General features: G+C 33.9%; 1 protein-coding gene across 1 annotated transcript in view; it reads left to right on the top strand.

The window, feature by feature from the left end:
• Window positions 1-17704, top strand: part of LOC106466514 (bromodomain-containing protein 7-like) — a 120278-nt gene that overhangs the window by 32331 nt on the left and 70243 nt on the right. Inside the window, exons 5-6 of the mRNA XM_013926805.2 lie at window positions 14715-14825; window positions 14937-15109. Coding sequence (XP_013782259.1) covers window positions 14715-14825; window positions 14937-15109 — 284 coding nt within the window. The remainder of the gene's footprint in view (window positions 1-14714; window positions 14826-14936; window positions 15110-17704) is intronic.

Here is a 17704-nt window from a genome sequence, read left to right as displayed (position 1 = left end):
TTCCATACATGTGATGTGAAGAAGATAAAGAAAAAAAAAAGGAAGAAAATCAAAATTGGAGATGTTGTATCTCAGGTGTTTTTTAAGGGTATGTGAAGTAAGAATCCAGTAGAGCACATCCACTGAAAATATATCTAAGTTTGGATTACCACAGTCTGAGATACGGAAGGTGGAAAATTGCTAAACTATCACTTCTGTTAATAACGCACAGTTTCTCCTGCATAAGGTTGTTTTGGCTGCACGACATGCTGCTATTGTCTTGATATAAATTTTTTTCTACTAATACCAAAACATATGTTAGAATTTTTAAAGAAATTATTGTCTCTTTAAAACATAAGTGTCGATGTCATGTTTTTTTTCTCATTATTTCCCATCTCTCATTGAATTTATTAGTACACCCGTTTTTTCCCTACTCTTTTATGATTTCATAGCATATCTGAACATATACTAATGAAGCTTAGCTTTGAACACAGTTGTACACAAAGTTTGAATACCACTGGATAAAGCATATTGTAAACTATTTATGTCAATGTAGAGTGAATGAAATGTAGAGTTTAAGAAATAATTTACTGTTTCATGAGAAAGTGATGAGACACCTCTTGCAGAGAAGAACAGTAGAATCTAGAAGTTTAGTAGACTTGTGAACAAACTGCAGAATTAGGAATTTTTTTGCTTTATTAGCTGTTGTTTTTGTTCCTTTAAATATTTTTTGTGTTAAATTGTATTTTTCAGGAATTCTGCTTAATTCTCTGCACCACTAAGAGTTATTACTTTGTGCGCAACTGCCACAAAATTTTCTGCGTATGTCACAAGCCTTGAACAATCTCCCATCCTTATACATGTCTATGTATCAGCCAATGATGTAATTGTCATAATGTTGTAGCCCTCCACCAATAAGAGGGCAACACGACCTCCAAGAATGGTAATCTCTCTGAGCACTAGCATATGGTCTTAGGCTTATACTTTCTTTGGCACTACCTTTATTCAGATATGTTTTTTTCCTGAGAATTTTGAGCCTCTAATTGCCTTAATTGACTTCCTTTTTTCTTTAGTGCTACATTGATTTAGTCCTTGTTACACAATTGTTCCATCCACGTGATCACAACTTTTTCACTTTAAGCTACTTTCAATAATATATGCCAAATGAAATATATGTAAATATTCCAAGACCCAGACATTCGTTTTCAGGCATCTTCTTCATTTGACTCAATAGTGACTAAAGGCACTGTATCTGTTCATGGACCTGGCATTCAGTTGATATCACTTTAGCTCACTGAGTACAGTGCAGGCCTGCTTGTGATAGGTCTCAGAATTCACTCCATGGCAAGTTACTTTTGGTGTTGTGGATAACTTAGCTTCCACAACTTTATCGAGATGTGATGAAACATGATTTACCAGCAAGTTGACTAATGATATACCCGCTTTCATATATCAGGTGGTTTGTTCCCTTCTGCTTCTTTCTTCTCCATTTCAGGTCCCCTTGTCATTTTATTACTCCTGTGGAGCCTGTCTCATCTGTGGAATATTTTGGCCAGCTCTTCCATTTTTGGCCTTTATTTCTGACTATTCTCACCCTGATGAGGAACAAGTGTTTCCTTCTTTACTGTTTGTTATGCTCATGAATCAGGTATATGATATTATTTTTAACGTGTATATTGCAACATCTCTTTGGATGTTTTACTTCATGTACCTCCTTTCCCAATTCAGCATTTTCTCACATTTCTCTTGACTTACTTGTCTTTGTGATTCCTTTGCTATAGTCTCATTTATATTTTATGATCACCAGTCTCTTGTGTCTTTTCTCTCTCTTTGTCTTTCTTTCCAGCTATCTGTTCATTTTGTCTATCTTTAACATTTGCCTTTATTTCTGTTCTTCAACTCCTTACTGAGACTCTTCATTATGACCTCAATAGTTTGAGATACCTATTTTTTTTTGTTTGCTACTTTGGTTTCCATTTCTTCCTCTCCTGTCTCTATTTTAACTTGGTTTTGGGATCTGCCCAGTAGGGTGTATGCATCTTTTCCTCTTATATTCAAGAACTTCATCTTGCTTATTTACTTACAGAACTGGTCTTTAGGGTTGTACCTATCTCCTTGAAATTACAGGCTTAGGCTGCTCGCCTGCAATATTCTATTGTTTCCTTGATTTTCTGACTCACTGATTCATGGGTACCTCTGTCTGCCACCAATCCTCAGGAGGCAAGTTGGGCTATCCCACTTGTGTTTCTGGTTCTTTCTCTTCTGTATGTTTCCTCCTGCATGGCTAATTGTCAAGGCTCTTGGCAGCAACACTTCTTTGGAATTGATCCTGGGCTCTGGTCTTGTCAGTGCCCCCTCTCCCATTTTACCTTTCATGTGTTCTTCCTTTTCCGGTGACCTTGTGGTTCTACACATTATTTCTTGTTTCTCTCTAATTTTTCTTACTCCACCTTTTCTTTCTTATTGTCCTCTTTCATTTAATTTTCCCACTTATCTTCATCATCTTCAGGATATGGTATCCTCTTTGTTTGAAACAGGAGTTATGGGATCTGTTTCCCACTCCACTCAAAAAGTTTTATTCTTGTCTTGACATCCCCATGAAGTTGGGGACTTTGTACCCAATCATTGATTTGTTGTCTCTGAATCACTTTCTCCTTTTTCCTTGATTCTGGATGGAGTAAACACAAAAATGTTTTTTTATGTTATACACCGACAAACAAATTTCTTAATATAACTAAATATGAAATTTATTTAATGGACAAATTTGGTATATATTAGGCTGTCAAGGAACTAATGTCACATTTTGGAACACTTTCATTAACCACCCCTCAAAAAACTTACATCACGTACAATAGTTAAACAAACTGCCTAAATATCACGTTAGTGTAGCCTGTATAATATGTAAAGTTTATTATACTCTAATCCCTTACAGTGATGGCACATGACAAGACACATATTTGCCATGTACTGCTGTTTGAATACAAGAAGGGAAACAACGCCTCTGTAGCCACAAAGAATATCTAAGAAGTTTATGGAATTGTTTTGAACATTCAGAAGTGTCAACGAAGGTTTAGCAAATTTATTCAGGTGACTTTAGCCTTAAAAACTATGATGCCAGGGGCGACACATTGAAATTGATGCTCTGAAGATGCTTGTTGAGTCTAACCTAAGGCAATAAACTCGTGAAATAGCCCTGAAATTGCATGTCTCTCATGAAACAATACGTAAACATCTAAGGAATATGGGAAAACACCATAAAGAAGGTGTTTGGATGCCTCATGAACTATCTGATGATCATCGTTTCCAATGTGTGAATGTCGCGTAATGTGTGTGTGAACCATTTTTGGACAGAATTGTCACCGATGATGAAAAAATGGATTCTCTATGTGAATGTTAAATACCAAAAACAATTGGTCAGTCCCAGACAAACCACTTCCGACCCCCAAAACCTGGACTTCATCTGCAGAAAGTGATGTTTGGCATTTGGTGGGACATTAAAGGAGTAATTGATTTTGAACTCTTCAATCCACAGTGAACTGTCAATTCATAAATCTTTAGTCAGCAACTGGAACTTTTAAATCAAGCCCTTCATCAGAAACGCCCTTCACTCGTCAATCGGAAAGGTGTTCTTCTTATCCACGACAATGCATGTCCACATGTGTCACGTTTGACGCAACACAAGATTATGGAGTTGGGTTGGGAAGTTCTCTCCCACCCACCATATTCTCCAGATTTGGCACCATCAGATTACCAACTTTTTCATTCGCTGCAACACCATGTTAATGGGAAGATGTATGCAAATGTGGAAGGTGTTAAAGAGGACATCAACATGTTTTTTGTTTCATAGGCAAGTGATTTCTTTAATCAGGGCATTAACAACCTGATTGTAAGCTGGAAAAGCATCATCGATAAGAATGGAGACTGTTTCGTTTTGATATATAAGTTGTTTGGATTTTTTCATCTAAAAAAAAGCGACATTAATTTCTGAGAACCTAATATAAAATATCATGTGAATCTGAAAATTTTTATATAGGACAAACTAGAAGAAATTTAAAATTTGAAATGAATGAACAAAAAAGAATTGTTGAAAACAGTACTATTTCACATTTAGCAGAACATTAAAGAAACTAAACACAATTCACTGCGAAAAAACTGTTATTTTAGCACAACCTGAAAATGTTATTAATATGAATATACACGAATCTGTTGAGATAATCAAATTAAAAAGGTAAGTTTAAAATGTTAAATAAGGATGATAAAACTGATGAAGCCCCCCCAGTGGTACAGTGGTATGTCTTCAGACTTACAACGCTAGAAACTGAGTTTTGATACCCATGGTGGGCAGAGCACAGATAGCCCTTTGTGTAGCTTTGTGCTTAACCACAAAAAAAAAAACTGATAGAAACATTGTCAGTGGATGGTGTGAAATTCTTTAATATGTAAATTGTATTATGATGATTTTGTAAGGGTATAGATAAATGTTATTCTTGCAAAATATTGTACTCCTGAGGATTATGCAGTAAAATACATCAAAACATGTTGAGTGTATGAGACTGTTTCCAGTCTTATCAGGTTTTTTCTTTTATTCTGTACAGTAAGTTATTTAGTTTTTATTGCAATTTTGAGATTGGGAACAGTCTCATTTTTGGAATTGTGTCCAAAAATCATTGTTTTATTAAAATGAGAGTTTTTAACATTGAGTTTAACCTTATTCTTTTTTCTGTATTCTCCCACCAGTTTCGGTATGTCACATCCTCTCTTGCCTCTTTTCAATGCAGCATCTTAGAGATCTTATATGTGGACTACATCTGTCACATTATCTCCCCTTGCTTACATAATTAGGTGATTTCTTGTATCTCTGGTTTTTGCCTCTCTTCAGTCACCATTCTTCAGTCTAAACTGAGGCTCGAGTGTGGTTCATTTAGCATGTTGTTTTTGTCAGTAAGTTCCATGTCATTCATACATTTCATGCTACCTCAGTATGTGGACCATTTGTATACATTCCAACATATTGCAGTTCTCTCAACAAAAACAATAAAATATAAAAAGGAGCAGTTGGAGGTAATACTCACCAGATTAAATGTTACATGAGGATGTAATCCTTATATTTCTCATCTTGCTGCCATCAGAATCCACGAAGGGGCTGTCATTGCCTTACAGGGAATACTTATCTGAAATCTGCATCAAGGGAAGGGAGAAAACAGAAAGTGTTAAACCCCTCTGTCCCTAGTCAGTGTCCACTGTTGAGATGGGGTTTTCTGCACCACTGCTTTGCCTATGATTGACATGGCCATTTTGCACTTCTTGCAAAAAACTCCCTAAACAAACAAACAAACAAACAAAAAAAGACATCAGGTGTAGTTCTGCATTTACATCTGACTTGCACTTGCTGCCTCTCAGTGTAGACCCAACTGCAGATGATTGTACCTGATGACAATGGTCCATGCACACTCCTTGGTGCATTCCCTATTCTTCTAGTGCAACACAGAAGAACCCTTACCTACCTAGTCCCAAGCTGCTTAGGATGTTGTTATGGAGTGTTTCCTCTGCAAAGTAGTGCCTTGCCCCCCATAAGAAAATGATTTGGGTCTACTCCTTGTTTGAGATGTAGGACTGGATTGTTCTCTGGATATGTTTTACAAGACATCCATTACAATATTTCCCAAGCAGTTCCTGTTGGGACTTGTATTTGCCTCGGGATGCAGACGTGAGCTTCTCTTTCATCTGTCATTACAATACTTAGTTTGTAAGTATTTTACCAAAATGGAACAGCTTAATGCTCTAGCCACACTACATATTCTCACATTCCACTCACATTACCAATGACACTAGATGTACGCAATATCTTTTAATGTATATCTTAGATATATGAATGAATAAATAACAAGAAGTTGGACAAAAAGCATTCTGTGCTTGAGATGGATGTTGTCTCCCACTGGGTGGTACTTCAGTAGATGACCTCTGGATTTTCCATTTTTGTCACAATTTCAGAAAGGATCCTATCTTTGTAATTGATCATCAATGGCTCTGAAAATGTATTTTGGATAGATAATTACCTCTCTGAGCCACCTTCCCTATTTTTGGTGCATTTTCTTTGCCTCGTCAAGGATAAACGTATGATCATGTGATAGTGCTCACAGGGATTACTGTGCATGGAAGTTGTGTCATCCTCCTATTGGTGGAGGCTAAAGCATTATGATGATTTCATCATATGGTGGCATAATGCACATAAAAACATGTAGGAGTGGGAGTTTGTTCAAGGCTTGTGTAGGAATTTCCATGGAATTTGTGCATTAGGTAATAGCTCTTATTGGTGCATAGAGGTAAGTATCTACCTGAAATACATTTTCAGGTAAGGAGAATGTTAAATTTGAGAAAAATTGATTTTTTTTAGTTTGGTTTGTAAATATAGTAGGAGATTACTCAGATCCTTATTTATTGAGTATTATTAAGTTTATTGTGTTCACACAATGACCATTAAAAAAAAGGATTATTATTTATTGAAAAAACTATATTTATTAGATATAAGTTGATTAAGACCCAAAATGTTGAATATTATTACTTTTATTGAATTGAATACTATTACTTTTATTGAATTGAATACTATTACCTTTATTGAATTGAATACTGTTACCTTTATTGAATTGAATACTGTTACCTTTATTGAATTGAATACTGTTACCTTTATTGAATTGAATACTGTTACCGTTATTGAATTGAATACTGTTACCGTTATTGACTTGAATACTATTACCGTTATTGACTTGAATACTATTACCGTTATTGACTTGACATCACAATGAAAGTTTATATCCTATGTCGCTAATAAATATTTCTCAGTTTTTGTGTTGTTTTATGATTTATAGTTGAAGTTGTTACTACTTCAATTGGTAAAATAGTGTTTTTGTTTTAACAAGTAAAAAAAAAATAAATTCTTTAAACAATAGAAAGCCAAAGTTTAATGTATCAAATGTCATATTCTGTTTTATGTATAGAGAATTATCTATTTTCTGGTTCAGTTCCAAATTTGTTCTCATAGGTATTACATCGACTAGCTTATTTATTGATTACATTTATTCATGGAGTTTTTAGTAAAAATACTTCATTTGTAATTCTGACTTTTGTTTACAAAAGTCTTGTCATTTTTACTGAAATCTTAAGAGATTTTGGAAGATACAAAAAACATACTAAAAATTATAGTATGGAAACTAAAGGTCAAATTGGGGTCACGAACTTTGTTGAATGGACCGAGACAGTAGTGAGAGTTAAAGAGAACAGTATTCAAGTAGACCTAAGTGTAATGAACAATAGATTTAAATGGAGAAGAATCATAAGATGTCTTGACCCAATATGAAAAGATTAATGTGAAAAGAAGACTTGTATATGAGATCCAATCTTTTACCACTCTTGCTATCTCATCTTTTTCTCTATTTTTCAGGGGTTTTTAATTTTCGAGCCTATCCATACTTTACTATAGAAGATTATATAGTGTTCAAGGACATTTGCTGAGATTTAAAATACTTTTCTTCATCTGAAAATTGTCAAATTTGATTTGCATAATCTCTAAAACCTCCTAAATAAATTTCTAACGTTTTTTTGTCAGTAAAACTTTATCTTATATCTGTTATGTTCTCTACTATAACTCCATCAGGTTGGTAAATATAACCAACCTTGTAACCACCATAAAAATGTACAAAATAAATCTAAATTACCCTTTTTTCCTTCTAGAATGATTTCCAAATGTAACACTAAACTACATTTGTTTATCCTAAATAACTTTAATATTCGATTAGCATATATTTGTTTCTACTTATATTTTATTGTCTTATTGCTCATTGAACCATGTCCAACTAATAAATTGACTACATAAGTTGTAAATCACTTGGCGAACACGTAACTCGCATTACCCTATCAAATTACGTAAAGCATGGACTACTCCCAAGCATACCTTGGGAAAAATTTTATTATTATTTTTTCTTGATCTTATCTAATCTAATCTTATTTAATGTAATAAATTTCAAAATTTTAAATTTGAGTTACTTTTGTAATACTTAATAAAGAATATACATTAAAAACAAGTACAATATTTACCTGGATGCTCTTTTTTTTTTTTGCTGTTGATTGTTGGTGAAACTAATGGTACTACTACTACATTAAATCCTTTTTATTTAATTGAATAAGGCACTTAAGAACACAGAAAATAACATGTAAAGAGCAGAAAATATCTGATAACCTTTATAATTTTGTGGCTTTCTAGTAACAGTATACATCTGTTTCTATTAAATTTTTATTGTTTTATTGCCCGTTGAACCATGTCTAACTAATATTTCTGCCACACAAGTTGTAAGTCACTTGATGAATGTGTAGATTAGGTTACCCTATTGAATTATGGAAGGCCCAGCCTACTCTCAAGCTGCTCATGAGCATACCTTGTGAAAACTTATTTTTCTTTATCTAATCGAACCTTATCTAACATAATAAGTTTCTAATTTTTAAATATTAGTTACTTTTATAATAATAAATAAAATAAAGAATACACATTAAAAACAAGAAATATAATACCGGGATCTTTTATTTCCCTGTGAACTGTCAATGAAACTTAACTCTACTTTTTTATACTAATGGTACTACTACACTAAACAATTTTTTAATTAATTAAATAACGCACCTAAGAAACAGAATAATAACATGTAAAAAAGCAGGCAATATCCGATAACTATAATGATTTTTCTGGTTTTCTAACTAGGTGATAAGAGGCATTACAAATTCAGCTAAGCTCATCAATGTGTTGCACGTGGAAAGAAAGTGTTAACTGGAAGTGAAATAGACAATTCTCTATATTGGAAACGACATAATGTAATATGTCATTTGATAGATTAAACTCTAGCTTTCTATTTGTTATATATAATATAGTAGTAAATGTCATAGAGGTATACTGCCAATTTTTGAAAGAGAGGATGTGGCAAGAGGGATGTGATTTTCTATTTTATGGCTCTGTGATCAAATAAAATTCAAAGCTATAAAAATTCTTTACCTGAATGATAACAATATTGTAATGAGTTATTTATATTAAATTCTATACTTCTCAGAGGGGTTGTCAGGGCTCACGATTGATTTATTTTTGCCAGCTGGGCCCCCAAAACATGCATTTTTTAGGGGCCAGTCATATAACTCATTGTAAAATGTACTCTCTTGTGGATGTTGTGCAAGTTGAAAGGAAACTAAAGATATCACCACACCTCAATTTATTTTGTTGGGAACTCGTATTTTATGAAAGAAAACACAAGTCAAACCATTTCATTTTTTTCCAACCACTTAAATGATTATTATTTCATGTGATCTTTAATTTCTCTCTAAAGCATGGTATAACTAACTTTTTGCTTCCCTTTAAAATAGTGTTCATTAATAATCAAAATAAATAATGAAAGAAAATCTTTGCATCACTGTCAGTGTGATCTGGTCTTGTTCCCATATAACCCATTACCATCTAGCTGTCACATATTTGTCAATAAAATGTCAAACACTTTTGATGGAGAGATGGAAAAACCATACAGTTTACATCACCACTAACATTATAGCAAACAGTTTAATCATATCCTCAAACAGTTGTTAATTAGCCATTCATCAAATTGAAATTGTAATAAGCAAAATCCTCAAATTAGCAACATATGGAAAACATGCAAATAATTCTAAAATGACTTAGGTGGTGATGAGTTAAACTTAAGTTACTGTCCTTTCCTAATCAAAATAAATAATGGAAGAATTTCTTTTTTTATCATCTACATTTTGTAGATATTATCATGTTGTTGCAAAAGGATTTTGTACTTACGAACAAGAGTCCACCTGTGACAGACCAGTGTTGCCAAAAGATATTCAATCAAAGTCACGGAGAACAGGGCAAAGTCACCCAAAGTTAAAAATTTTCTTAAATTAAGAGAACCAATGATCTGAATGTTAATGATCTGAAAAAGAATTTAACAGAAAAAAATAAGGTAATGGGACCATGAGTATGAAAATCAAAAAGAGGAAAAGTTGTTACAGGGCAAAGGGATAATAACTGGTTACACTATGACAAAGATGGTGGCATAACATTCTGTAAGGTATGTAGAAAAGAGAATGTGAATCTGAAAACTATTAGTAGACTATTATTGATGAAGAAAATGTAAATCTTAAAACACTGTTAATGGTCTACTAGCATAAGTCATGACATACATCCTTTGACCTACCTGTAGAGAGAGAGTGTTAATACAATCCTTCCATCTTTTCATTTCTTTTGCCTGCTATTTGCTCTCCTCTCTGCAACCTGTTTACTAAACTATCCTCACCAATCTTCTGCACATGCTCTACCACTTCAATCTTAATTCCTGCAACTTGCTAATGCCACATAGCTTCACCTCCAGTCTAGTTTCTGTGCTTGGCTTGTGACCTCCCAAAGTCACATCTCTAATGCAATCAGACTACCTCATTTCTGTTACTTCCAACATTTTCAGATGACACTCTTTCACTACCCAGATTTTGGCACCAAATAGCAGTGCTGGCCTAACTGTGATTTTGTTTATACAAAAATGTTCTTGAGCTTCATTGGCAATCACCTAATAAATACCATCACTGCAATCCTCTGCCACATCCACTTGCACTTTGTAACTTGGCTTGTATCTCTTTGTTTAACTTGCCATTCTCGTCTTATCCAGCCTCCAATGTACTTGAAACTCTTCAACCTCTGTATTTAGCTCAGTTGGATTAACTGCTGATGACACTACCATCATTTCTGTTTTTAATCTGCTCATCTTCATTCCATGTGCTTTGTTCCAACTAAACGCAATTTCCTCCATCTCCTCCTCTGAGTTCACTCCTAATACTATATCATCTGCATAAATCAGTTTCTTGCATCTTTTTTATATCTAACTGCTTAATTGTTTAATCCAGGATAGTGATGAATAGCAGTAATGAGCCCAAGTTTCACTTTGAATGCTACTGGGAATCCAAAACGCATTCTTTGTAATTGGTATTCTGTATATGGTCATAATCACATCTACTGTTTGTACTTCACCATCACTGGTGGGATCAATCTTTAGTCACCTTTTCATATGCTTTCTCCAGGTCCAGGAAAGTCTATGTACCCTGCTGTTGATACTCCAATTTCCTTTCCATTAATTGCCTAAATTGATAAAGCATTAAGCATTAACTGTGCCTTTACCCTTTTCGAAACCAAACTGCTCTTCCCCTCACTGTGGTTTCACTATTCTCTTTATCACTTTCATATAGTGTGTTACCCCTCTATAATTTCCACATTCATGGATATTGCCTTTATTCTTTAAAATGGGCACTAATATTGAAACTTCCCATGCTTTTGGTATCTTCTTCTCATTCCACACTGCTCACTCTAATCGTCCAGTGGACTTCTACTTCCCCAATTGTCTTTACCATATCTGTTGTAACCTCATCTGGTCCAGCAGCCTTATCTAATTCTGTTTTACCAATTGCTCTCCCTACTTTTTCAGTGGGCTCTACTGGCTCATCACTGACATTTGGTGTATAGTCTAGTAATTGCTCTCCAAATGGATTTTCTTCATTCAACAGTTCCTTGAAATGTTCCTCCAATTTCTTCTTTGTTTGAAATTTCCCATCCTTGTCACTTATAAATGGTGAACAGATTTCATCCTTTTTTGACTGGTTTCTGCTTTGTTTTAAACACTTTCTTCCTAGCTGCAATTATATTGTTCTCCAACTCCTCATACTGTTTTCCAGTGCCTCTTTCCTAGCATTATTCACCTTCTTCCTTTCCTTCTTTTTTGCTTTTGCATACTTCTCCTTACTTCTCTGTGATAGGATTTCTTATAATGTTTGAAAATAGGCCAGGGATTTCCAGAAATCTCGAGGCTCCATGTGGGAGATGGAAGTGAAGAAGATACTTTCATAAGATATAACACAACTATGGTTTTATGAAAGGTAAAGAAATGCACATTTGATGACATGGTAAAATTGCTTGAAAATTCAACACGGCTGAATTTTCTATTCCAGTCAGCCTCTAGGCTTCCTAGCTGGCCATAGTTGACCAAATGACACAAATTTCATACCCTAATTTACAAATACACACTAGCTGAGTGACTACTTCTGTGTGTTAGCAGTTAAATTAGAAACAACATATCTCAATTACATATCTTGTAGATATAATTTCATCATTAACCTATCAATCATCCTTACATGTTAAAAACTCAATTTTGTAGAAGTTATAATAGCAATCACAACAACCTCGTAAGAAAAAATAATCCACTTTGATGTATTCAACCTATTTACTAAGGTACCAATCTCAGAAACACTACAAATATTCTTCCAATAACTTGAAAATAGTAGAACTCCCAAGAAAGAGACCCAACTGTAAATCTCCACAATTATAGACTGCACAACCTTTTTTTTTGTTGTCAGCATAACATATTTTCAGTATGAAGATAAGTACTATTAACAGCAAGAAGGTATGGGATCACTCCTTAGTAACCTCTACATGGGACATTCCAAAGAGAATACCCTCAAACCAGCTGGTTGAAGTCGTATGATTTGTTTTTGATATGTTTAGAATATATTTGTAATAAGGACACATTACAGACCGATTCAACAAATCATGAACTACCTAAACAACCAGTGATACAATTCACAACAGAAATGAAATATAAACTTTCATTCCTAGAATGTGAAAGTTACAAGAGGGATATATTTAGGTAAAACTGAGTTAACCTTAGAGCAATGGTATAGGTCCACTTAATAATAATAAGTTCAAGAAAGTAATACGGAATCTTTGAATAGCTGAGTTTGTAAAAAATGGAATAAAGTGATTGGATGCAATGTAATGTGCAAATGAACAAGTATTTGTTATATCACACATAAAGCACAAATACATTGTAGGTGTACTTGTTTTTATAGAAAAGGGATGATTGCTGTACTGAATTAGATAACTTTCTTTCAATTGGATCAAACAGATCATCTGTTGTACTGTCCAAGTTCAACATTCCATACATTGCAGGCAGTGTAAGATTTACTGTGCACAATTTGCAAAGCTCGTTCTAGAGATACCACCTGACTTACCATTGAAGTACACTACTTTCTATATTCTTACACAATGTGTAGCATTACAGCCATGCCTTTCTTGAGCAGAAAAGGTGTGACCTAAATAGAATGACAAGGAAGAAAGGCAGGTAGAATGATATCAACTTAATTTTCTTGACCATTTATTATGTGAAAACTGCACATACTAAGAAATAACTGATAAATTTAGAATAATACTATATTAAAATGAAGAAAGCATAAATTCATGGTGTGTTTATATACCACAGAATACATAACTCGTATGCCATAGGCATTTACAGGAAACCTGCAGATACAGGAAACTATCTGAAATATAAATCAAACCACCCCTACAGAGTAAAGGTGTATCATTGACTACCTGGTTCAAGAATAAACAAAATCTGTCATTCCAAAGATGCCAAGAAAAGAAAAAAAACTGCGATCTTTATTGACAGTGGATACCCAGAACACTAAATAAGAAAGTAAAGAAGGGTAAACCAAGAATAAGCAGTAATAAAATTATGATGAAGCAGCCACATTTCCCTATATCAAAAGTCTCTGAAAATATACAGATGATATGCTAACAGTATAAAGTCAGAACAAGATTCAGAAGCCATAACACAAAATTATCACAGGTAGCTCTTACCAAATCACCTAAAGACTCTTTGAAGAGCAAAACCACCTTTTTTACAACATCCTTTGTGAATGTGTACTCCAATACAATGAAGAAACAGAAAGACTAATAAAAGGTAAAATTCAGTAATATAGTAGATGTACTAGAATATGTATTACCAATCTGTTTGCAATAGTTCATAATGATAGAGAAGATTATTTAATAGGATAGGAACTACACACAAAAAAGAAAGTAAGCCATCTACATCTTCCTAACTGATAACACACTCAGCCACCATAGCATGCAAATCAGAAAAACCTGGATACCTTCATGAAAATGTGCATCTAAAACAGTTGATTAAAATATCATTGGTGGAGATCCCTTTTAAGTGGCTAACAAGCACCTCTATCAAGAACACTCAAAATCAAATCCCAGCCACTACTACCACAGAAATAGTTCTTCTCAGGACTTCCCTGAAGACAGCAGCAATTAGTAGTCAAAACGTAGAATAAAACTAGTTGATAATTAGTAGCTAGTAATTAACAAAAAGTAACTATTTTATAATTTGAGATTTACATGATTGTTTAATATGCTAACAAAACAATGTATAAGATTGATATCCAGTCACAACCTTACACCCCCCAGTGGCACAGTGGTATATCTGCGGACCTACAATGCTAGAAACCGGGTTTCAGTACCCTTGGTGGGCAGAGCACAGATAGCCCATTGTGTAGCTTTGTGCTTAATTCCAAACAAACACAATCTTACAGTAAGTACACAAAGAATGAGTACAATCATTGGGCCAAGTTAGAACAATTCCATTGTAGGTTTCAGTTTCAAAGAAATTTAGCTTTTCCTGTGTTACAGTTTATCTGCTTATGACTCTTCTTTGAAACTAGTCTTTCATATATATAGATGATTAAGAATATTAAATAAAGTTTCACCTTTTTTATGGTATAACAAAAATTTAATTAAATGGGGTATGTTCAGTTATTAATACTTTTATCTTTATATGACTACTTCCATATACTTTAATTTATTTGCTGAATGTTTTTGTTTTTAGATGGATTTGAAGCTCATGTGTGACAATGCCATGACTTACAACAGACCTGATACTGTCTATTATAAAGCAGCTAAAAAAATGTGGCATGCTGGACTAAAACTTCTAACTAAGGTAAATTGTTTTTGTAATTTGTACTGCTGTGCACATGAAATGTTTTCATTATTGAAAGAAAAGTGAGTGAAGGATACAAATATATTTGATGGTTACAATTTTCCTAAATAGGACCAAATTCTTGGACTTAATCTTCCATACTTGAATGAACTAACAATGGAAGAGATTGGCTTTGATATACGAGATCTACCATCAGAGATTCAAGAAACATCTCAACTTGGGGAAGAAAGTAACTACTCAGGACCAATACTAATAGATAATAAGAAATCCAAATATAGGGGAAGGTAAGTTTCTTGCACTTTTCTTGAATGTATTTTTTTAATTTTTTTTAATTTTAAGATTTGTATATATGTGATAAATCTTTTCCTTCCTATTTAATCTGTTGTATATTCAGTTAAAACTGAATTACTTATAGCAATGGGATAGGTCTGATTTATAACAAGAGGTTTAATAAGATAATCTATCATGTAGTTATTCTAACTTCTCTGACTTTGAAAAAGAAATTTGGCACAGTGTACCACATGCAATGAAACAATCTTCATTTACACCCAAAAATACAATGAAAATAATGTGCATAGTGTGAAGAACAATGCAATTACTATTTAATTATGTCTCAATAATCTCTTACCAATTTACAAATATATTTAATAAGATCTAGTTAATGTTACATTTACAGGTAGGAGAACATAATATTTGTAAAGGAAGACTTAAACTTCACTTTGTGAGGGCTTGATCTAGAGAGAGAGGAAGCTAACTAAGAGATCATAGTGTTTTATACTCAATATCTAACAGTTATTGTTGGTCAGTCTCACTGAAACAGCTTCAAGGTATCACCTGATCTATCATAAGAGGACACTGCTGTCTTCATTTTTCTACAGTGTGCATCATTACATCCATAGTTCCCTTTAGTTCACTTAGAGGAGAAAACACCTGGTGTGTGATAGGTCTTGGATTTCAATCCATGGTGAGGTGCTGTAAATATTGTGGAATTATTAAATTATCAGGATCTTATAGAGTTCTGGTGAACCATCCTGTCCTCTACAATGTAAAGAATGGTTGATTTATTCCCTGAACACTCCTTTCTTCTGAAGATTTGGGCGTGACTGGTTATTTTCCTCTCATCTCTTGCACTTCTATTTTTTTTAGTACTTGGTTGTTTTTTTTCCTTTCATTCTTTATGTCCAGGTAAGGCTGTCCATTCCTTTTGTGGACATCCCATGGCAAATCTCCTCTTCTGGGGACTTAATCTCTTCCAGTTTAACCAGATGAATTCATCAGCTCTTTCAACTAGTATGTTCTTCTTTGAATGAGTTCAAGTGCATGCTTTTTTTAATGTCATCTGCTATCATATTTGGCATATCAATGCCTCTCTTGCTTCCTTTTGACACTGACCATTGGAGGAAATCTTGCAGGCTTCACATAACACAATCATCTCCCATTACTTACATCACTGGGAAATTTCATGTGCCTCTGGTTTTTGCTTCCTTCCTGTTGGCATTCTTCAATCTACCCAGAGACTCTAGTTTGGTGAGTTTTGCTTGTTTATTTTCATTTACAGCTCCATCACTTATACATTCTCCAAGTCCCTGACACTACTATGTGTGTACAGATCTTTTCACACACATCAACAAAAAGAAAAGAATAAAACACCAAAAGGTTGGGAAAAATAAAACAAAAACACATAGCATGTTGAACTAAAAATTATTTATGTTTGGAGTCATCAGATTCTGCCAAGTGGCTGCCATTGCCTCACAGGGAATGCTTATCTGAAATCCACATTGAGTGGAAGAGTAGAGAAAATGTTAAACCTATCCATAGCATATGGAACTAAACATTAATTATGTTTGGAGTCATCAGATTCTGCCAAGTGGCTGCCATTGCCTCACAGGGAATGCTTATCTGAAATCCACATTGAGTGGAAGAGTAGAGAAAATGTTAAACCTATCCATAGCATATGGAACTAAACATTAATTATGTTTGGAGTCATCAGATTCTGCCAAGTGGCAAGCATTGCCTCACAGGGAATGCTTATTTGAAATCCACATTGAGAAGAAGAATACAGAAAATGTTAAACCTATCTGCTCATGCTTAATACCCACATTGAGGTGAGGTTCTCTGTATAACTACTTTGCCAGTTCATCTGTATGATTGACTTGGCTCTTTCTGCACCATTTACAAAAGGGAAAAAAAAGCACCAGATGTAATCCTGCCCTCACACCTTCTGTAATCCTGGACAAGGGCAAATTGATGAGGGGAAAATTCATCAAAAGTAATAAAACCCAGTGAAAAGTGGTAAATCAAATGATGGGTGGGCTTCAGATTTTTTTTTGTAAATTTAATTTTTTAATTGTGCATGTAGAGAAAGTTACACTACATTTTTTAAAGATGTGTGTGTGAAATAAATTATTATTATTATTATTTTACTTTTTGGGGCATGTACAAAATATAGCCAATTAGGGCTAGAAGTGATTAACAATTCTCATATATTAAAAACAAATCGGCAAAAAAAAAATTTTTACTTTTCACATTAGCATAAAACCAGATTGTAAAGCGAAGGTTAAAACATTTTTTAAGATATGAGAGTTGTTAACTACTTCTTGCCTTAATTCTCTATATTTTGTATATGATTGTTTAGTTTTTATAACAAGACTGTTAAAATTGAATCATTTTAAAGGCAATAGTTATGACAAGTTTGGTCGCGCAAATCACTAAGAGTTTTATGTTGTGTGTGTGGTTTAGTTGTTGTAATATTATTAATGCCACGTTACTCGAATCTTCGGTATTTTTCTCATTACATTAAGTGAGTATTGTTACATTACAGCACCGCTTGCATAGTTTAGAGAAAATTCAAGGCCTCAGTGAACAGCATATCAATTCAG

The sequence above is a fragment of the Limulus polyphemus genome, unplaced genomic scaffold (genome assembly GCF_000517525.1).
Source record: "Limulus polyphemus unplaced genomic scaffold, Limulus_polyphemus-2.1.2 Scaffold2284, whole genome shotgun sequence".
Lineage (NCBI taxonomy): Eukaryota > Metazoa > Arthropoda > Merostomata > Xiphosura > Limulidae > Limulus > Limulus polyphemus.
This window is presented reverse-complemented; position numbering and strand designations above follow the sequence as displayed.